The 22,903-nt window shown below is 36.2% G+C and overlaps 1 protein-coding gene across 6 annotated transcripts in view; it reads left to right on the top strand.

Annotated features, from left to right (window-relative positions):
- The window catches only part of PAM (peptidylglycine alpha-amidating monooxygenase), a 123,744-nt gene that overhangs the window by 50,700 nt on the left and 50,141 nt on the right, over positions 1-22,903 (top strand). For all 6 annotated transcript variants that reach the window (XM_083883404.1, XM_083883402.1, XM_083883403.1 and 3 more), the window contains 6 exons: positions 2,520-3,037; positions 4,184-4,304; positions 6,434-6,491; positions 13,370-13,457; positions 21,059-21,144; positions 22,168-22,251. In XM_083883404.1, the coding sequence (XP_083739530.1) occupies positions 2,946-3,037; positions 4,184-4,304; positions 6,434-6,491; positions 13,370-13,457; positions 21,059-21,144; positions 22,168-22,251 (529 nt within the window). In that variant the 5' untranslated portion in view covers positions 2,520-2,945. The remainder of the gene's footprint in view (positions 1-2,519; positions 3,038-4,183; positions 4,305-6,433; positions 6,492-13,369; positions 13,458-21,058; positions 21,145-22,167; positions 22,252-22,903) is intronic.

Below are 22,903 nucleotides of genomic sequence, written 5' to 3'. Positions count from 1 at the left end.
CATAATGAACCTTAATTATGTAATCTTATTACTCTATCTCTCATCGTCACTTTTTTCCCTCATCTCATAATTTCTGTATTGCATCATACCTAAAATTACATTGGAGTGACTTCAGGATAGCGCTACCTTCTTAAAGATCTTCCTCTCCTTTCCTTCCAAATGTAAAATTTCATTGTGCAGGGATCTAATGTGAAGTATTACATACATTAAACTTTACACTTCATATTCATCTAGTTGATAAACCTTAAAAAGCATTTGGGGATAAAAAAAAAGCATTTAAAAGTATTTTTAAGGCGAATATAGAGATGTGTATTTATCTCACTATTTATCAGACTATTAGTCTGGTTTCTTAGTTCCTTTATTTCTTTTATATTAAATAAATCTCCTTTATTAAATTGTATACCAGGTAGATGTTTGTAACAGGTTTGATGTAACAGATCTCAGACTTAGTGAAGCCGGCATAAACTAAGCATTTTTTCCTATTTCTAGTATTGGAAAATACCTTTTCATATTAAAAAAAAAAAAAAAAAAAATTAGAATATTGTAGTTCTGTGTATGTTACAACTCATTATATTCTTCCTGTCCCTGTTTTTCAGACTTCTTGCTTGTCAAGTGCATTTCCACTCTGGTATGGGAAAAAAAATAATTTCTTGGGTAATACAACTAAAGAAAGGTAGTAGAACTTCTGGTCAGGTAGTTTACAAAGACACTGAACAGTTACTCTTGTGTAATTATTCCTTAAATAGTGATAGTAGTGAAGCCTTATGTTATTGTTGTTAACTTATATGACCCTTGTCTTTTTTGTTTATTTGTTTTTAAATGATTTTTGGTCTTCATCACAGCACAGCCCTTTATATGTGTTGCAGATTTGTATAGTTCACCAGTGAAAATGATTTAGGTTACTTCTTCTAAGAAAGAAGTGGAGACATGAAAGTTTACATTAAAAAAGGAATTAAGATTGCATCATTGCTTGCATTAATGGTTTTGGACAGCCTTTGCATATTTTTTGGAAGCTGAAAGCTAATATGTGTTTATTTTGAGTTGTTTGTGACTAAATCTTTTTTGCCATCCTTCAGTGAATACAGTTTGCAAGTTTAATGTTGATTAACATAATCAGATTTTTAAATCTTGCAAATAGTCCAATGCAAATCTAGTGTAGCTGTTTAACAGCAGTGACTATTTAGCCAGTATGGCTTCTTAGTTTATGCTTAAGCATTTTTGATTTATAAGAAGCCTTTTTGGTACGTGCCCTGAAATGGGAGTGATTTTTTTTTTAAATACATGGATTTTCATTGGTTTCATGTCAGAATCCTTATTTTCTATTTCATCCATATAAAAGTGTTTTGACTATGTCTCCCAGGGGCTGGAAGATATTTTAATTTGGGTGTTGTGGGGTTTTTTATTAGTATTTATACTAATCTAGAATAGACCATTTAGTATATTCTATTTATAATAATTTAGAAGAATAATAATAATTTAGAAGAATTACTACATAGTGCAGTTAAAAGATTTTGATTGTGACTGGAAACTTTCCTTCTGCCAAAACTAGAATTCTCAAAAAAATAAAAGAATACTAATATGTATATTCAGTATGACATTATATAAATTTCTACCATAATTATTAAAGAATACTAAAATTTTGGAATTAAATATCTTGTCAACTAAAATGGGGAAGTAAGAACAGTTGAAGTTAAACAGGGAGGAGACTAATGGTTTATGCTGACATACCCTCAGTGTATGAAAGGATAGAAAACTACTCAACTAATATAAAGAAGTCTGATGTCAACAGTTCTGGTTACTGTATTTCCAAAAATAATTTTTAGGTATCTCTTTCCTGAAATGGATATAAAAATTAGCTAAAGTATGTAAGAAGCAGGTACTTACTAATGACATAATGGTTTATTACAGGTTGAATTAAAAGTAAAATATTCTCCAAGTCTGCAGTATGTGCAGAAACATTTGGTGATAGGTAATAAAATTTATGAACCTTAATTCTTACTATATCAAGTGGTGTGTTGGTTTTTTTTTTTTTTTGTTTGGTTTTTTTTTTTTTTTTTTTTTTTTTTTTTTTTGTTTTTTTTTTGTTTTTTTTTTTGGTTTTTTTTTTTGGTTTTTTTTTTTTTTTTTTTTTGTTTGGTTTGGTTTGGTTTGGTTTTTTGGTTTTTTGGGGGTTTTTTTGCTTGTAGAACACATTATACTGGTGTTTGCATATGTGAAATTATGTGAAATATTCCATACTTCGCATTTTATATATTGAGGGGGGTTTTATATTTTTTCCCATCATATAAAATATGTTTGAGAATACATTTTGTATATCAAAATGAAATGTGTCTGTTTCTGATCCTGTATACAGGGAAGGGAGGGGAAAGGAGGAATCAACATAACCAATGCAATCCTTACTGGGTTGGGTTAAAGCTCATGAAATAACTTAGTAATGTATTAAAATGCCTCAACAGGGATTTGCTGAGAACTAATGCTCTAATGTGTTAGTCATCCTTAAGCTCCTTCTATTTTTACAGGTTCTGAAGGATGACTGATGCTGGTTTCTGTGATGCCATTCGAAGTCTCCAGCGCTGTGGATTTATAAGTAACATGCAGATTTAACTGCACAACCTGGGCAGAAAGCATCAGGAGTGTGCTAGTCCTTTTCAGCTCCTTAAGTGGACAGAAGTACAGTGTCATCTATCTGCAAGGGAAGATTCTTCAACAGCTTTTTATAGCTAATAAAAAAGACAACACAATATCATCCACCTTCCTGATTTACAGTGCATTGCCTTCCAAGACAGATGGTCTGTCAGAAGCTGGAGGATGCCCGCAGAGCACATAATAATGAAGTAGTGAAATGATACTGCTGCTGCTGCCACCTGATTGTCAGGATCACAGCTGATAGAACTGCACTGCCCTTTTTCTGCTTGCTTAATCAGGCCAAAAATAGCAGGGTGGACATGGCTGGCTTCATTAACAACCTGCTAATACTGCTTCTTCTGTTTCAAAACATCTGTTTGGGTTTCAGAAGCCCACTTTCAGTCTTCAAGAGGTGGGTTATGCAGGAAAATATTATGTGTTTAATGCATGCAGTCACAATATTACAAATGTATGAAAAAGCCTAGATAAAAATGTCTTATGGTATTTGTTCAGTTTTGATTATTGCTCTGAATTTTCTTTCTCCACTTTTGAAATGGAACTGTTGTCATACTGAAGACAGAAACTCATGTTTTATCCATGGGGTTGCTCATTAAAGGTGATACATAGATAGAAGGATAAAATGGCAATTAATGCAACTCTTTTAGTTAACACTACAGCTGTATTTGAGGCTACACAGGGAGTAAATATGTTTCAGATACTGGAGTTAGCTTGCAGGATAAGATTATGTTTTAACAAGAAAACATCAACTAAGCTGAGCAGTCCTTAGAAATTAGGGGCTGTTTGAGTTCGAAATTGCATAGGTAAACTTCAATGTAGTGCAGACAAGAGAAGTAGCCTCTTAGCTCCTGAATAAAGGATTTTACTGTTATTGAGGTTGGGTACCATGTCACTTCTGTATACATGAATATACATAGTCAAAACTTGTATCAGTGTTGCATCAATGTTTCTCACATCTTGCCATTCAGTTCTTTATAGTGATCTGTATTTTTCTTACAATTAGTTTATATGTTACATTCAATACAGAATTTGATATTCATTTTATGTTGCCAAGTTTACTGTTTTTCTTTGCTACTTGAAGTAGTGTAGAAGTTGCTATAAATACCATAGCATTTGAATTAAAAGTTGCCCCTTTGCATGTAATTTAAATTTAGTCTGTATAGAATTATAAATCATAGTCTCAAAAAAACTCCAAACTGTTCTGAATTAATAGTGCTTGACATATTGTAGTGAACTAATTCTCTATCTGTACATCCATGTGCCTCAGAGAATTATTAGGATGAGATAATAGGTTACATTTTCAGCTAACATTTTCCAAACTAGTCATCTGATTGCTCAGATCAGGAACTACTTTAGTAAGTGCTGTATAGCTTAAGATGTTCTCCTCAGCTCGTGATGGAGTGAAATTTTCAGATCACTGCTGTAACTACTCAGCATTGTCTAACTTCTTTATTAGTTCTGTAAAGACCCTTCTTTTAAGAAAGACGTAACAAAAATCAATACTTAAAAAAAAAAAAAATCTTTCTTCCTTCTTTTCAAGATACAAAGATACTAGCAGATCTCTTTCCAGTGAATGCCTTGGAAGCGACCAGCCGGTGATTTCCTTTGGTCTGTCAGATTTTGCACTGGACATTCGCATGCCTGCAGTGACACCTAAGCAGGTGAGAGAACTGCTGGTTTTGCCACTTCTTTCAATAAGCTGGGAAAACAAAGCCTTCTCTACAATATCACTCAAATAAAATGAACAAAAAGTAGGCAACAAAAAAGTAGCCTCAAATGAGAGAAAAAGGTCTTTTCATTGAATTAATTTTATTTGTAAAATGTTGTTTTCATAAACTGAATTGTTGAAGTTTTATAATGTGAAATATTTCTAGCTGTGCTAATAAGACATGGAGTTGCAGTTTACACCAGATCTTGGGTGATGCATCAGTGAATCTACTTACATTAAACTGTACGTTGCTGCAACTTTGGCAAGCTGAGAGAAAATAATCAAAAAGCACTTTAAAAATAGAAGTACTTCTCACCCGGTATTTTTAACTCTCAAAATACACCATAAAAGTTACTATAAACAAGTCATAATTTTATATTCTTTAAGGTACAAAATGTGTTATATTCTACTGACCCAAGTCAGTTAAAGTGAAGACACTGAAGATTTGTAAACATAGCATTAGCATTTTTAAGATAAAAGTATTGAGATTCCACTGTCATTTTCACATTTAATTTCATTAAGCAAGATAAAGAATGATTTTTTTATTATTTTTCTTTTTGCAGTAAGCCATTGCAGGGAATTACATGTATCATTAAGAAGTCTACATCTCTTTTAAAGGGCTGCAGATGCTTGAAAAGAGCAGTATATTGTGCTGCAGTAGTTGATGACTCATTGTTGCAGATAGCACTTTTTAAAGGAGTGAAGGAAAAATGAGGTTTTCAAGTTACTGGGGAAAACCCCTCTGGAACATGTAATTTAAAGCAAGAGGTGCAAAACAGAAATACAGTTTCTCCTAGAACTTCTTTGCAGCAAAATATTAAACTTCTCCATCAGAAAGAGTGAAAAGTACTCTCAGTTCACACATTTACAGTTATGTGTTATTGATTTTACCTGAGGAGTCATCAGTTGAACAGCTAGGAAACACATACAAAGAGGTCAGTTCAGATTCCTATTAAAAAACCCTTCTCTTTGTATGTTGTATTGTCAAGGCTGGGGAAAAGGTTGCCAAAACCCCTGCATTTTTTAACTGAGTTACTGGGCATGTTGAAGGGGTGGGAGGGCCAAATTTGTCTTTGTTCATAACTGCAGTTGGTCCATGAGTGCATGAATGTCAACCAACCCCTTACATGACTTACTGCCTGATATCTGAGTTCTGCAGTCTTTTGGCACAGGTACTACACATTGAACATTCATTGGAAACTGTTTAATTTCTACTGCAGTGTGAAGCATTGCTGCTGTTGGCTTTCAAAGTCTGAATATAAGGTCCCAAATTAGGTTGTTTAAAAAAAAAAAAATCTTCTGAACCCAGGTTAAAGAGAAAACAGAATATTTCCTTTTCTATTTCTAGAAGGCTTTAGTATGTTAGCTGCGTGAATGCATGTAATAACAGTAGACAAAGGCTTTCACGTCAATCGCATCAGTTAACCTCTGTTCATCCTTCCCATTTTCAAGCAAAAACACCAGAAATGGTTTCTTATCTGTGCTAATCACTACTCTGTGTAGTCACATATTGTTATCATCATTGTACCTTCCTTCTCAGTTGCATAAATTTTTTACGCCTATCCACAGAGTATTTTTTTAAATTAAGTTTGAAGTTATTCATAGCAGGAATTTTATCTTGTGTTTAGATGTCCTAATGAAAGTGAAGGCCTGTCAGATTCTGAGTTCATGGGTGTAGTGAAATTCCAGTAGGTGATACATTTCCTATTTTAAACAGCCTTAGATGTTTGGGAAAAAAAATTAAGAAAAAATAGGTCTGAAATATATTGTTAGTAGTGTACCTACCAACCTAATAGCCACTTTGGTAACCTTACAACCTGATGTCTGTTACATTTAAATAAATGTTGGCATTGAATTTATTTCTTATAGTAGTAAACTGGATAACATACATTGTATTTGCACAAGTATCTCAGTAAAGTATGTGATGCTTTATCTATATGGTCCTATTGTATGTATTCATTTGTTCAGTATTCCCACATTCATCTTCAGAAAGTGTAGGGAATTTTGATGCTTTGTTTCTATTCTTTAAGTTCTCAATTTTCCCAATTTAAAGGTAATTCCTTTTCTTTTTTCTTTTGATAGTCTGATACCTACCTCTGCATGTCAGTACCCCTGCCAGTGAATGATGAAGCCTATGTAGGTGAGTACTGGTTTACTGAAAGAACTTAAGCAAGCTGTTTTGAAGAGCCTCAACATTTTCTTTTTCCTCTTTGACTCATATTAACTTAATCTTTGGATGTCAGAGTTTCCAAAATGCATTTGTCACGTCTAATGTGGAAACAAACTAGAGGGAGCTACTTAGAGTCAAGGTAAAACTGTATCTGAGGAGATGCATGAGTAATAGCAGTTAAGGAGCTGCATGCAGATGCCTCTGGCAGTCGGCACCGAACAGTCCATTTGTAAAGTATTGGCTTTCTGTCTCTGGCCGGATACTTAATTCTGCACTGCTGAGCAGACTGTTTATTTACCTTCTGGTACAGCCTGTAAATCCTTTGCACTTAGAGTCAGTGTTGGCTGCTGAAAGATTTTACTTGGGGAGGAAACTGAACCCTCTCCCTCTTTTTTTTTTTTTTTTTTTTTTTTTTTTTTTTTTTTTTTTAGTGGGGTGGTATGAATAAGATGGCAGACAAGTAGAAGGAAATACTATAATGCGTTACAAATGCTGTCATTGTATTGATCAGCAGCAGAACACCATCTGTTCAGAAAATCTTTGCTGTAGTTAAAATTTTATTGTGCATTGCCACATGAACATACAGTTGTTCAGATAGAAGAAGAGAGAAGGCTTATTGGTTTGGCTGAAAATAGTTTTGCTTTCAGAACATGCTAGAAACTCTATAAAAGGAAACAATATTTTTCTTCCTTTACAGTTTTGTTGCATTTTAGGATACCTGCACTTAATAAAAGTATAGTGAGAATCCCATGTAGTTTTTGATGTTATGTATTATGAGATTGTTTTTCTATGTGGACTTTCTTGTGGAAATCCCTTAGAAGATAGAATATTGTGTTTTGATTTTCATTTTATATTACGGCAACTATGAAGAATGATTAATTTTTTTCAGTGCTTTCTCCATATATCTGTTTTTTAAAGAGGTGAGAATCTGACCTCACGTTTTGGTTGTGACTCTGACCCCAGAAGGAAAAATGAACATATAAGGAAGGGAGTGAGTGTTCACTCTCAAAGAAAGTATGCTTGCTGTACTGTGTGTGCAGTAGACTCTTCTGCTTTTGTTGATTCACAGAAAGGAAATACTACTGACTTCCTCCTTAAGCAGCTTTTATTTAATGTTTTACTGAGTTGAAAAATTCCATAGTTTAATTCTTTATTAGGTTGCTGCACATCTAGATCTGCTGTTTGTGTTAAAGAACATATATTTCTTTTGATGGTGTGTATGTTTAAAAGGACCTACTGAAAGAATTAGCTTAAAAGCTGAGCAAAGTCTCAGTGCAAGTCATGCAATGCAGCCCATTTTATTTTTTTCTGCAGACCTAAAAATTTATATATTCTTCATGTGATTTTTACATGATTTAGTCATCTTTCCAGTGATTACTGTTCTGAGTACCTGTCATTACAATGCAGAATAAGGTCTCTAGACAGAGAAACCATTCTGGTTGTCACATAGAGCTTTGAAGAGCAAGAGGAACTCAATGGACAATCTGTAAAAACACCCAGCTTGTTGTGTGAACATAAAGTGTTCCTGTGATCGCATTCTTTACAAACTCCTATTTTTGTATGCTTTAAAAGTAGAAGAAAATTATTCTTCTTTTGTTGCTTCCACACAAAATGAATAGGCATATGGTCAGTCTGACGCATGTGATCATTCCATTTTGCTTCAGTAAAATCACTGGAAAGTGTTCCTCATGGAAAAGACTCAGATTGGAGTCTTCATAAACAATGGAAGTTGATCATTAGATCATTAGAAAGAGTAGACTAATCATTAGAAAGAGCAGACTCAATCATACCCAGCTATAGAGAGTAGTAAGAATGTAGAATGACCTACCTTATAAAATATCACAATAGAAAATTAAATCTTTTCAGGAAAGAGGTTTTTACAATAGGCTTCATCACCTAAGAAGTTGGCTGCTCAGTGAAGTTTTCCTTAACTACTTTGACTACTGTTAAGTGTTGCAAAGCTATTAACTTGCCTACATGTATCTTGTGTTGCTTAAACAAGCACAGAAGATTGGCACACGAAGCATGTTTATTCTTTTGAAAGGACAGAGTCTATACTTTTATGGTGTAAGTGGAATCTGCCTTCATTGCATTGCCAATAAATGGTGTAATTAACTTTCCTTAAAACATACTGTTTTGCTTTGTGACAAAAACAACTGAAAACTAGCATATGAACTGTCACTGGGTTGCTGTTTAATGATGTACTGAGATATATGTGTATGTTCCGAAGAGCTTCAACATGAGGATGTGTGAATACACATTTCAAACAATAAACTGGATTCCTGAGACAGTTTGATGCTAAAGCTACATATTCTGCCTTCCATTCAATTTATTTGCTAAGTAAATGCCTTGTGCTTTGTTTCCTTTTATGATTTAAAAGGACATCTTTATGACCAAGTGTTTTTACAGTTTCACCAAGACTTGCTAATTCATTCCTTTTTTTAACTTTGCTTTCCTATTTTTACCCTTGTTTCTTCCTTCCTCCAAGACGTTGTGGAGGAAAAGGCTCTATTATGGAACTTGTAGCAAGATATTTTTGCTGCATATTGGTGAAATATAAGAGCCTTGGAAGAGAGAGCTTCTATTTTAATGTTGTATGTGGACAGTACTATATTTGTTAAAAGGTAGAAAAATTTTTGTAACATTTTTTCAGTATTTTTATTAAATTTGTATTCAAGGACTTTGAATTGAGACTTCAACTTTGCTGTTTCCCTAAAGAAAACCAGTAAACATTCATGCTTGCAGAGGGACAGCGAGTATAACTTTGTACTTCAGAACTGGAGGGATACTGAACCAGAATTCACAAACTTATTCAAAGTCAGTTCTCAGGCATTATCAGAGGAAGGAACTGATCACACTAACTTAATGAAATTTTGCCAGCTAGAGGGAGAATTAGAGTGGGTTTTGCCCTACAGATCTTTCCCAGCCATGCATTTGTATATTTTTGCTGATGCTGTTTTCTCTATTATGTTCTCTAGTGGAGGGTCAGCCTGGCAAGGCTGAGATTTCTGTTTGAACCACTTGTTTCTCTGTCCAAAAGGGCTGTAAATACTGACAAATTTGATTTGAGAGGGTTTTTTTTTGTGAGGTGGGTTGGTGTACATTTAGGTTTATGTTAGGGACATACCTTTTGCTCCTGTGAAGTGAAATTATTGTGAAATTGATATGTAAAATGTTATTAGTGAGTGAGATTAATATGTAATTTTTCAAGAAAGTATCACTCCAGTTATTTTTTAAAACATATTGCTGCAGTTTTCTTCTTCTTCATACTGTTTGATTAATGTTTGTGAATGAGTAGCCACATGAGAACTCACTTGGGTGAGTCTTTTATGGTGCAGGCATTGGTAAAAATCAGTTTTTCATTACTAAGCTGTAGAGATAGCTAAAGGGTACTCTGCACTCACAAAAAATGAGTCTGACAGCAGGCCATTCCCCCTAAAAACCTGACTGTCATCTTCACCTGCTTACGTTGATTTACATGTAAATCAACATAAATAATGACCAGTAAATAAATGTCTTTTTCTTACTGACTTATGATAAGTCCCTATCTGTCAGATTGTGCTGTAGACATGAAATTGAGCCTTCTACATTCAGCAACACAGATTGAAGTAATTAGATGGTTTATTACTTTTCATCCATAAAGGACTCTGAGAAGCTCTAGGTTTGTTACTCTGTTATGGCATATATAAGCTTTCCTATGGCAAGCAATTGCATCTTCACTGTATTGGAGGCCTCTAATGTCTCCCTAATTTGCCCAACTCCAGACACTGAATTCTTGATAAATTTCTCTAAAGTTAATTCTTTGATAGAGAGGACAGTAATATTAAAAAACAAAAATCTATCAACTTTATTTAATTGAATTGTTGTTTGTGAAGATTAACTTATTAGAAGTCAGTTTTTTAAATACATAGCCCACATATACACTGTTAAGGTTAAACTGATGTCATGTTCTGTTCATTCCTGTTTCTCTTTGAGTTTGTAGTTCTAGGTAGTACTTGATGAAGAAATTAGGTCAGACTTCAATTTAGTATGTATGCAAAAATTGCTGTTGGTATTTACTAATCATTTGTATCACTTCTCCATGCATTAAAAAAATTAACTATTGAGTAATCTTCTGTTCATTACTGTAAATGTGGAGGCTGTCAACTAGGAAAATACGACTGCTGTTTGATATTTCTTAAGCCTTTGGTAGTGACAGTTCCCAGCACAGGGAGTGCTGGAGTGTTGCAGCAAGTCCAGAGCAGGGGCACAAAGATCATCAGAAAGATGGAGCACCTCTGCCATGGGGAAAGGCTGAGACAATTGAGGTTGTTCCAGAGAAGAGAAGACTTCTAGGTGACCTTAGTGTGGCCTTCAGCCCACAAGAAAGATGGGGAAAGACTTTTTACAAGGGCGTGGAGTGACAAGATGAGGAGGAAAGTAAAGACAGGAGGTTCAGATTAGCTGTTAGAAGACTGTGAGGGTGGTGAGGCCCTGGGACAGGTTTCCCAGAGAAGCTGTGGTTGCCTCATCCCTGGAAGTGTTCGATGGAGCTCTTAGAAACCTGACATAATGGAAAGTGTTTGCCATGGCAGGGGGGTTAAAACAAGATGATGCATAAGGTCCCTTCAAACCTTGGCCACTTTCTCATTCTGTGACAGATACTGCATTTGGTTTGAATCCCACATTCATCTTCATGGCTTTTGCAACACAGGTGTTTTTAGTTGGATTTTTTTGTTTGTTTCTTTTAACTTTATCTTTGGAAAGTTATATACCTGGGTGTGCTGCTACGAAAATAGCTGTATAGGAACCATACTGTAACCACTTGTACGTAGACTGACTGTGAGGTTTTTCAGTGCTTCCTTAACAATGATGAGGTATATCAGCTAAAATAGTGTATACCAGAAATCTGATTTTGCCTTGTTAGCTCTGGTGTATTATTTTCTCTTAGTAAGGATAGCATTTAGTAAGGTACTTGTAATAAGTTTATAATAGTACTTAAAGGTCCTGTCTGTGCTCTAGGATATCATTGTAATAGGCACTAAGTGGAACAAATAAAAGATTTCCTGAAACACTCATGAGAATAAATATGCAATGGGAGAGTGGTAGAGAAAATAAAAAGAAACAGAGAGACAGTATTAAGCAGCAGGACAGGTGGTGGCTTTAGCAGCTAGCAGGCCTAACATTTAATTTTACCTTTATGTCTGTCTTTATAAGTGGTACTTACAGCACATTTTTTGCAGGTATTAATTTTGACAATAAGGTTAATGAAACTGCACATGTATGAATTGCTTATAAACTCCTTCAGAAATTTTATCTCTAACTTGATAACAGCATCTTAAAACACCCAAAACTTCTGAAAACCAAGGTAGGAATTGCATAGAGTGACAGGTTGCCTCTGCCATGCAAGCATAAACCATAATTTCATGACTAATCATTACTGATAAAAACATCAAAACAAAAATTGTCTCCATAACACAAATTAGTTTTTTATCTATACAACAAGTTGAATTTGGTTGTAGAAAAATAAAGATGTTGGGTGGTCTCTAAACTTCTTTCATGCTGAGAACTTGTGTATATGAATTCATATATGTCACTTAAAGTACCTTCTCAGGGTGTATGGGTACATCTCTTACTTTGCAGACCAAGCCCTCAGCTCATTTCCTTACAGTCCAACCCCTTGCATGCATTAACTTTTGGCTGGTTTTCCTTACTTTCCACAACAGAACTCAGCTCCAGAAATTGGGTTAGAAGCTATTTGATTTTTTTCCCCCATGAAACTGGGACAATAACCCACATCGTCATTCATTTCAGGAACCCTGCTACACCTCTGTGTTAAAATACTGATTTCTGAGTGCAGGTAATGCCATAAACCTCAGGAGCAGAATAGTGTTTCACTGGTTTGCAGCTTCACCATCTCTCCCCATGTTAATAGCTAAAAGACAGTTAGTTGGAGACTCCTCACTGTCTGTGTACATGTAAGGGCAGGAGCAATCTTGTCTTCAGAATTTCTGCTGTAGTACAAAGTTAAAAACCATTGCATTCCCTGCAACTGGCATATTTTTTTCAGTAGTAATAAAAGAATGTAGTTTGCTTTTAGAAATGCCATCATTGTACATTCATGGTCAATATTACTCCCACGATGTTGGTGAAATTTTTACTCTGCTGAACAGGATGATAAGTACTTGAGAAACCAAACCATTGTTTTATCTGTGGCATAGTTTAAAGAACAGACATTTGTGAGATGAACGTTCACATCTAAGTTTCTAATAATGAAAAATATTTGGGCAATGGGATCATGTTGACATTAAAAAAACTTGATTTTCATTCCAACGGATTTGACATATTAGTAAGACTCAATCATAATCCCTTCTTGGAATTGTTGTCCCAAGAAAGATGCAGGGAAAATATAAGCCAGGTAGAATACTGGAAGAAGATATTACTAATGCATAAGATTTACTTGTTCTTACTTGTAACTTACTGACTGTATTTTTTATAAAGTACAAAATAAGTACAAATCACAAATGGAGATTCAAAAGTAGTTTGCAATTAGACTGGTGACAAGTAAAACTTCGTGGTTTGGGCTATATTGACTAAGTATCATATTTAACTTTTGTGGGAAATACAATGGTTTTGATTGGGAACTTAGAGTTTCTTTTTCTTAATAAATCAACGAGATAGAGTGTTTTAGCTTAGAGGGAAGGCTGTTGAATGGAAATTTAAGGAAAGTGTGTAAGTGGAATGCAGAAGGCAAATAAAGAGGTGGGGATGTAGTATTACAGGGAAAGATGGTACAAGATAGGCCTTGGTTAAGTAACTTATAGTGACATTATGGATAGCTTACTTGTTTTGACTTTTTTTTTTTTCAGTTGACTTTAAGCCTCATGCCAGCATGGACACAGTCCATCACATGTTACTCTTTGGATGTAATGAACCTTCCTCTGCTGAAAGTTACTGGTAAGAGCCGTATTTTGCTTTGTTATTAACCAACTCTTTTTCAGTGTTAATTGCTTAAACCTCTTCCAGTGTCAAAATCTCTTGGAAAAGTAGGAAAATTTAAAATTAAGAAGAAATGTATAAAAATCTGTTCTTTCCACACTTCAAGTGCTTTGTTCTTTTTTTTTTAACTAACTCCTCCGTATTCTTCAGAACTAATTGACTGTCTTCAAGGAAGAGGAAGCTGTGGTAAAGAGAGTGTCACGAATACCAAGAAATCTAATCTTAAAGCTATAGTTGGATGCTTTTCTCTGTATGAAGTCATATAGCAGCTGTTCAGAATGAAACTGAGCAAAGGATAAGCTGACAAAGTTTGAGTGATTTGGTAGTTGACTTGCCCTTCAAAATGCCTAAGCGGTGAGAGCAGAGGGAACACCCAATGACAGTAAAATAGGTGTGTGGAGGCAAAGTGAAAAGAATGTGAAGATGGGTGGAAATTAATTGCCTGTCCAGTAATTTTGCAAATTTTCTATAGGTTTTCCTGAGAGAGCAGATGAGGTATTTTTGCTGATTCTGCAAAGGTTATATGAACTATTCTGAACTGTAGGACCATTTTAATATATGACAACTCTGACAGAGTTACGTAAGCATATTTTATCTTTAAGTATTTACCAAAAAGGTATCTAGACCTGGAATTTAGAATTAACAGTATAGTATAGTATAGTATATTTTCAGAAAAAAAATACCCCAAAACATTTTGAATGCCTGTTTTAGGGAGATGATTTGATTAATATTTTAAACATACACAATCAAAATTTCCTCAAGAGTCTTATCTCCCATTTACCTAACAACCAATTGTTCCAATATTGAAAATACTGTAATCTTGGACAGTTGTGCAAGAAAAGCAGATGCTTAAGAAGTTTAGACCAAAGTAAAACTGAAAGCATAGAATTTCAATGAATTTATTTTCCTAGCAGACAGCTTTCCTGTGTTCTTTTTTATTGTATCTCATATGATAGGGTATACTTGAATACTTTAATGTGAACAGTACACCAACATAAAACTTTTCCGTTCTGACCTTTTAAAAACAGGTGAGCGTGCTATTTAAAACTGAGCAGATTGTACTTGGAGCTTGTGTTGTTTGCATATTTCTGGAAGTAGTTTTATTAGAGCCTGGAATAATTTGTGCATGATAGAATTATGTCATTACAGATTGATCAGGAGCTTGTGTTGAGGTGAAGTTATGAGACAATTCCTTAGTCACATATAACTGATGATCTGAGATTGTAGAAGAGATGGATCCAAAGCCAAAAAGCAAAATTCTTCAATCCTGAATCAGACTGAAATCCCTGTTTGAGTCTAGAGTTCAGGTAGTTTGAACTCCCTGGCTGTACCTTCACTCTCCCAGCAGAAGACTCACCAATGACAGCCAGTTCAGTGTGGCAGCTAATGTTGCATTATTCTTGGTTGCTGTACTTAACACCTACCTGTCAAGCAACATGATACTTAGTTGTGGTGGATTGAGCTTGGCTGAACACCAGATTCCCACCAAGCTGCTCTATCCATCCACTCCTCAGGATGGAAAAAAAATTCTCATGAGTCAAAATAAAGGCAGTTTAATAAAGCAAAAGCAAATGTTGTGCAGAAGTGGAGGAAAACAAAATATACTATCCTCTACTTTTCATCACCAAGCCACTTTCCAGAAAGTAGGATTTCAGCACAAGTAATGGTTGCTCTGGAAGACAAATGTCATAAATAACAAATGTGTATGTGAGTGTATGTGTCTCCATCCCCCTTCTTCTCTTTCTCTGCCTTTTATTATTGAGTATATATAGTATGGTGTCAAACATTTCTCTGATCAGTTTGGGTCAGCTGGCCTGGCTGTGGCCTGTGCTAAGATGTTTCCCAAACACTGGTGTGTTATCAACACCTTTATAAGCAAATGATGGCTTCTCTTGCTCTTCCATCTAGTAGAGAAAGAACAGCTGTTTGAGCAGAGTGCTGTAAGACTTGTTTAGCAGGCATCCTTCCCTTACTTTTTACATGCTCAACATTTTTACAGAGCCAGCTTTGGTTCAATATAAGGCATGCCACATAGATTATTTTTCTTCCAGTTTCTTTTTCAAAGTTCTGGCAATATTAGTTACATATGGTTTTTCAAGTCAAGGGATTTTTACCATCATGATGTGGATTACTTGTATTATGGAAAAAATTGGGCTGTTAGGAACATTCAGAATGCAAGGTCAAGATTAGTTTTCATGTGGTATGAAGTTTCATTCAGACCAGTTTTGAGTGGGGAGGAATGAGAAGCATCCCAGATGACTCTATTGGGATTAGCTGCCCGTTGGCCATAGCAGCACTAAGCCAAAATCTGTGATGCCCATCTGGCCTACTGCCTTTTGTGGTGATTTGACACTGTTCTTGCAAATGTCTTTCGCCTTCTGAAAGGCTGTCAAGTTGTGTGGAACCTGCCTTCGTTTCAACATTCACTGTAAAGTGGTAGAATCTTTATCTGAACAAATACGAGAGGTTGTTTTCCCTGCTTGAAATACACAGGCCTTTCCACAGGAGGGAAAAAAAAAGTTTCCCAGGGCTCATTGCCTCAGGTGTTGCTCAGTGCATTAAAAAGATGGTGTAGCTGCATCTATTCCTTGAATATAATTAATCTGAGAACAGTTCAGCCACAATGACAAGTTTTGCCTGAGCTGACAAACTGTGTCGAAATTGGAGTAACATGCCTGAACTGATTGATAAAAGTTTAGATTGTCTGTAGATAATCAGGAATGTACTTGAATGCTTTAAAAGAAAATGTTGAATTATTCAAACCTTGTGAGTCTCCTGGCAAGACAGGTTTTCTGCTGTGTCAAACCTAAGGCTGAAATAAACTGTCATGAATGAGCTAATTCATAGGCATAGCCTTTATTTTGAGATCAGGAAGGGCAACTTTAAATAGTTATCTAATGCAAACAAATGTATAAGTGCAGGTCATAGATGACCACCTGGTAATTCCTCTGCCAGACTAGTTGTTTCTGTTGGCCAGGAAAGAATGGGTTTGGACACCTTTGACACCAATAGTTCAGTAGAGGTAGCAAAAATGTCATGACTAGTTCAGGGAAGGACTTTTATTTCAATGCATGAGGAAGAGTGGGGACAGTAGAAAATGTTGTATTTTTAGGTGTAGTTTCTTACCATTATCACTGCCCCAGAATGTTATGCTACATTCAAGAGTTAAAAATTATTTGTCTTACTCAGTTACCTCAATTACCCTTTTTTTTAAAGTCTTGGTTAGTGTTGAGGAGTGCATTGTAACAGAGAAAGAAATAAAATAAGTTATTTGTTACCATAACCAATACAAATGTGCTGAACGGATAGCAAAATACAAGTCTTGCTGACATAGTGAAATATTTTACTTTCAATCTAGGTAATCAGTCAAAACCCCAGTGCCATTAATAAAAACAGCTCTTGAGCTTACCCAAGACTGGGGAGAATGCCTTTGGGAAGACCAGGAGAATTTGCAAAAAACTGCAAAGATCCAGGAAACAGTCAGTAAGCTCTTCCCTACCCTACTCAATCCCCAATTTTGATTCAAAATCAATTCTTAGACCAATACTGTATAATATGCAGCGCTCATTCACTTTTGAATCTCATTTTTTGTATGTAAAGAAGCAATGAATTTCAGTGATTTTTTTTTGTTGGTTAAATTTATATTGTTTTACCAGCTCCTTGCTTTTCAATCTGTTTATCTTATTACCTCTTCTTTGCAATCTCCTCTAGGTTTGTTTTTTTTTCTGAAAACTTAATAAAGTTTGAAGATTATCATTGATGGTGAAATGAGAAGGTTCACCATTTTTTAAACAAAATGGAAGACCAGTGTCTGTGTTTCATCTTTGTCCCCTGCAGTCTTCCCCCTCCATTCTGGTAGCCTCTCAGGAAGAATGTTTGAAGCAGCCTGCACAGAGTTTTTTCCTAATTAATATGTTCTTAGAAATGTGGTATAAATTAAAGACTGTTGGGACCAAAGTGTGATGATAAAGCTGTGACTGTGCTTGTAGTTCCTTCCGGCATTCCTCCTAAACAATCTCTTGGACACATTTCCAAATTGCACAGCTCAATACCAGGTTAGATCCCTGAAGTCTCTTGAGTCTTTTGTATAGTAGCAGTGGGAAGCTGCATAATTTTCAGCTGCAGCTGCATCCAACAAAACATTTCACTTATAAGTTTTGATTGTCCTTTGGGATGTGGTGTGTTTGAAGGTGAAAGTGACCAAACTGTTAGTTACAAAGGTCTAGAAATGCATGTTGTGAGTATAACTACTAAAAATGAAGTGGCATGTTCCTTTTTCTCTTGATACTCTCATGATTATGGCAGAGCTTTCAGTCAGAATTAAATACAATACCTAGGCTGCAATAAAGCTCACTGGGATCAAAGAAATGCATAATGTCCTGCTGAGGTGGTTTTGATACACATACCAGAAGAACTGGTTGCCTCTGAGAGATACCTGGAAAGCATCATCATTATTTTCACATATCCCTGAGCCGTTCTCAACAGAAACATGATTGAGCCTGCGTCTGCTAGATGTCCTGGTCTTTTGTGTGTTTATACCCTTCTTCATACCGTGTGGCACTCTATTTTCCCCACAATTTCAGGTGACTGAAACCATGCCTTACATATACAAATGCTTTCCCAGTATTGTTTTACAAGCAGTGATAAACAGAGAAGGGCTGTACCATTTTAGTTTAGGATGAAACATTGGCATGGGTGTCAACCTTCATCACATCTGGCTTGAGTCTGTTGATGTAGTCTGAATAGTTTCAGGGTGAGGCTTTCTAAAAGTCATACCTGTGTATACTGCACCTGTGGAATGACTTCTACACTCTGCTCAGGGCCATGGATGCTTTGCCATTAGAAGAAGGTATAAAAACGTCCTGTAAATAAACCTTTTCCCTAATTCAGGTCAAGAGGGAGGAGTGTATTCTAGGTGGGTATTCAGAAAGCTCCTTAGGGTCCCTTGTTTGATTATCCATCTCTATCCATGTATATACATGAAGTCTACACCCACATATAGCAGTCAGTGCTTTCTTGGATGTGGTCCAGGTACATTGTGCTGTCTGTATGACTGTGTCTGGCATTTACAGATCTGGTAGTGTCTCTGCCTCAGGTTTCCCAGTTCCTGCAGATTTAAGGTATCTCTAATTTACTAGTCTTTGGGAGTCTTCCATTCTTCACCCTCAGTATCACCTGCAAGGTGCTAGTTGCAGAGGCTAGGGACAACTCAAACTCTCTGTTATTTTAAATGTTTGTGACCCGTTTGTGGCCTGTTAACTTGACAAAGCCTTCTTTTTTCTTTTTTTTTCCCCCCTTGGGTTTTTGTTTTGCATTTTTTTGATTTGTTTCGGATTTTTTGGTGATCATTTCTTTAGTGCATGTGTGTTTGTGTGTGATTATTCTGTTTTGAAAAACACGAAATCATGCAGTGGAATAAAAATTAACTTAAAGCAATCAGTTCACATTAAGTACAGGGAAGAGCATGAGTTCATATACAGATTCCTGTCGCTTTTTTGACAATGAATTTTAAATAACCAATTTTATGTTTTGTGGGGTTTTTTTCTGCTTTGTACGTGAGTCCTGTTCCTCTGTGTAAATGCAGCAGCCACTGTCATTTTCTATCCCTTGAGTTAATAATGCTAGAAATTTTCATACAGTTCATTACCATGAAACATTCCTTCATTTTTTCCATCACTGATTAATAGGTTGACAGGTAGACAGAACTGTCTAACACTGCTGTGGCAGTTTCAGGTTCGAAACCAGGCAGAAACGCCAATTTAGTGTAGTGGTTTTGGTTTGCTAATTTTTTGTTTCCCGGACAATGCACTAATTAATCTGGTGGGTTTTCATATTGGCTAAACACCAATGCACCCACTAGAATTATTTACTCCTTTTCTGCTGCAAGGTAGGATTAGGAGAAGAGCAAAGCAGGCTCAAACATTTAAGGGTACAAAGAAGAAAATATTTAAATGAAACTGAAAGAAAAAAAGAATCAGAATAAAACCTTCAGAGCACTTTTCCTCCCTCCACAACCTTCTTTTCTTTCCTACTGACAACATACAGAGACAAAACCTGGAACTTGGGTCAGTTTACTACCTCTAAGGTAGTCTTTTATGAGTTCTTTTACAGAGAGGAGTCTCTTTTGCTATGTCATGGAGACTTCTCCACAAAAAACAGTTCTCTTATGGCTTCAATTTCAGTAACAGCAGCCACCCAGAAATCTTCATTTGTGAAGTCACTCCCCTTTCATGCAGCCTTCCCACAGCTGTGTTCATGGGCCATGTCAAACTCACGGGGTACTATTTTAAGGATGAGCTGTTCAATAGCAAAGGTTCTCTTCATCTATCTCTGAGATGATGTTCATATTATCTTCATCTCTGAGAACAATGGTCTTCTTTCCCTGGGTCAAAGGGTGTTCATCACCTCTCATCTCTCTCTCTCTGTTCAAGCTTCTCATGCAATCACAGCTACTTCAACACTTAATTGCTTCAGCACAAATGCCTTTGCTCATGTCTGCAATTTGACCACTCCATCTCCCCATACTGTTTCCATGAATTAAAGGGATAGTCTAGTGTGTCACAGTCCATTACCTGGTCTTGCATAAGAATTTCAGCCTAAGACTAAGGCATCTGCTCATTCTCCTCCCTTCTGGAGCTTGACTCCTTCTTCCCTGACCTTGGTGTCTGTCTCTTTACGTTGTTTCTCTATGTGTCTTCATTCTGTTTCTTCTCCACGGTTTGTCTGTATTTTTTCTCTATGTGTCTTCTCTCTCTCCTTTTCTCTCACTTGAGAGAGGATCAATGTTTTGCAGGTTTCATTTGTGCAATGAAAGAGTCAGTATCTTGCCTGGGTCCTGCAAGAGGTCATGATGGTGAAGCAGCCCCGGTGACAGACTCGGGCTGTGCTGTGCCCGGATCTCGGGGGCCCGGCCGGAACAGCCACAGCCGCTCTGGCCCCATGGCCGGGCTCTTAAACTGTGTTTAACTCCAGACATGGCCTGGCCTGACTGTGCTGGGGAGGGAACCAGCCCAGTGACAAGGTGTTAACAGCCCCTGGGGCTGGGTCCAGCCTGGATGGGGCTCCTGGGGCTCCCCGGGCAGGGCTCACCCAGCCCGGCCACCTGTTCCCAGGCTGGAAGGAGAAGAGGCTTTCCCAGGGTTTGTTAGTTTTTTAACATGTGTGTTCACCGAGGTGTGTTCAGCTTCCTAGTGGTTTAGCAAGGTGCCAGTATTCAAAACTAGTCACTGATTGGTTTTGTCAGGCACAGAGGAAGCTGTTAGCAGCTTCTCTTATAAAAATAATTTCTGTGGGTGGCTTCATCCTTCCTCACTAAATACCAGTCACTGCAGAACCAGCGCAACTGCCTTAACGCAAAGGGAGGGAAATAAAAGAAGGTAGAACATACACCAATATCAATGAAAGCAATCTGCATTAAAAGAACTGTGTTTAATCAGCATGCATTCAAAAAATCATCTTCAAAGATCTTAAAATTCATGGGTTTGCATGTGACTCACCTTGCTGTTTTCTGATTTCAAAATTTTGAAAATAACATTCCGTTTCTTTCCTCATATTTTTAGGGACTGTGATGAAGGAACATGCAAAGATAAATCTAACATTTTGTATGCTTGGGCAAGAAATGCTCCACCCACCAGACTGCCCAAAGGTATTGGCCCTTTAATATGGAGTTCTTGTGTGCAGGGGCAGGGGAAAAAGGAGGATGTGGAAGTAAGAACCTGGTATATCTGGGAACATCCTATAATATTTTTATTATGCCTAATTGATAGAAACAGTATAAATATCAACCCCATTATGAAATGTGTTATGCTACCTAATATACTTGTGGGTTTTTGTCATTCTGTTGGTATACCATTTTGGGTTTCTGTAGGAGTAAGAGAACCAGAGGGAGAGATAATTATCATAATATACTGTTTATTTTTATGTAGCATTATTCTTGCATTTCCTACTATATGTTACTAGAAGATTACCATTTATGTATCTTACCATTACTACATTAAAATATTTTTGTTTGTTTGGGAAAGCATGAACAAGATCAACTGAAACATTGAATTTTTCCTTTTTAAGGTATACATTGACAGTTCAATGTGTTTTTCATTTTTAATGCTTTGATGCAGTTGAGCAATGTGCTTGTATACCTATTTTCTTGTATAATAGACAACTCTGCTGAATTAAATAAAAACATTTTAAGCTACTTGGAGTGGTATGTCTGGAAAACAGTTTAAATCTAAAAATATTTTACTGCAGGCCTTTTTTTCTTGTCATTTTCAATATTTTCTTAGTAAGTTAGTGTTAATTAGTTTTGTATCATGAAGAGGTTGTATGAGAAATGAAAGTTCCACCAAATTTTACATGAATTACAAAAGTTCATTTTTATTTTGGATTTTTTATAGAATCTGTATTAATGTTCTTTGATTGAGAGACTTTTCTGCATAAAGCAAATACCTATTCTTTAATAATTAAGTTATGGTCCTATCTTCTTACTCTGTTTGGGATCATGAGATGGTGGTTTTCATGGGTTTTAGGACGAAGTTTGCTTCAGTGATGTCTGAAATTTTTTACCCCTTCACTCTTAGCCAGTTAAGTGATTTGTATTTTTTTATATTGTCAGCGATGGTGAGTCATCTTATATTTTATTGTTTCTGAAAAAAATACGTTTTCCTTCTCTTAGGTGTTGGATTCAGAGTTGGAGGAGAAACGGGTAGCAGATACTTTGTTCTCCAGGTGCACTATGGAGATATTGGTGCATTTAGAGGTATGCATTTTGGAAATTTGCTCTGTAAGTTGTATCAGCTACAGCATCAAAAATATTTACCTGTAGAAAATAATTTTTCTGTTAGTGCCATTTGCGAAGATCAGTGGGCATATTTGTAATACAATTTGTGTGTTAATTTGAATTGATAAACTTGATTTATCTCTATAAATATTTGAAAGGTGAACACCATTTTTTTCTTCAAAAAATGTGGAGCAAATGACTTAAAGTAATCAAGCAGATTAATAATTTTACTTTCAGGGAGAAACTTGGGATTTCCATATATAATTCAGTGTTTTCTTTAATGAAGTTGAAACAAACAATTCTTAACCTGTTGTCTTACAGATTATATTCACTGGCCAATCAGTCGCAGTATTTGTGTTTGGAAAAAATGTAACTCATGGACAGAGTCCTTTTTTGTTTGTTTGGCTTGGGTTTTTTTGAGGTTGAACCAAACCTTTGGAAGGCATCTGGCCCGTGCCCTCCCTGCTCAAGCAGGGCCACCTGTCGCCTGTCCTCCAGGCCCATGCCTAGGTATATTCAGGGGTAGAAACACCCCAGGGCAATCTCTGCCAGTGCTTAACCACCCACAGAGTGAAAAAGTTTCCCTATGTTCAGTGGAAGCCTTCTGCATTTCAGTGTGTGCCTGTCAGGA

This window comes from Zosterops lateralis (assembly GCF_965231275.1).
Source record: "Zosterops lateralis genome assembly, chromosome: Z".
NCBI classification, from domain to species: Eukaryota; Metazoa; Chordata; class Aves; order Passeriformes; family Zosteropidae; genus Zosterops; species Zosterops lateralis.
This window is presented reverse-complemented; position numbering and strand designations above follow the sequence as displayed.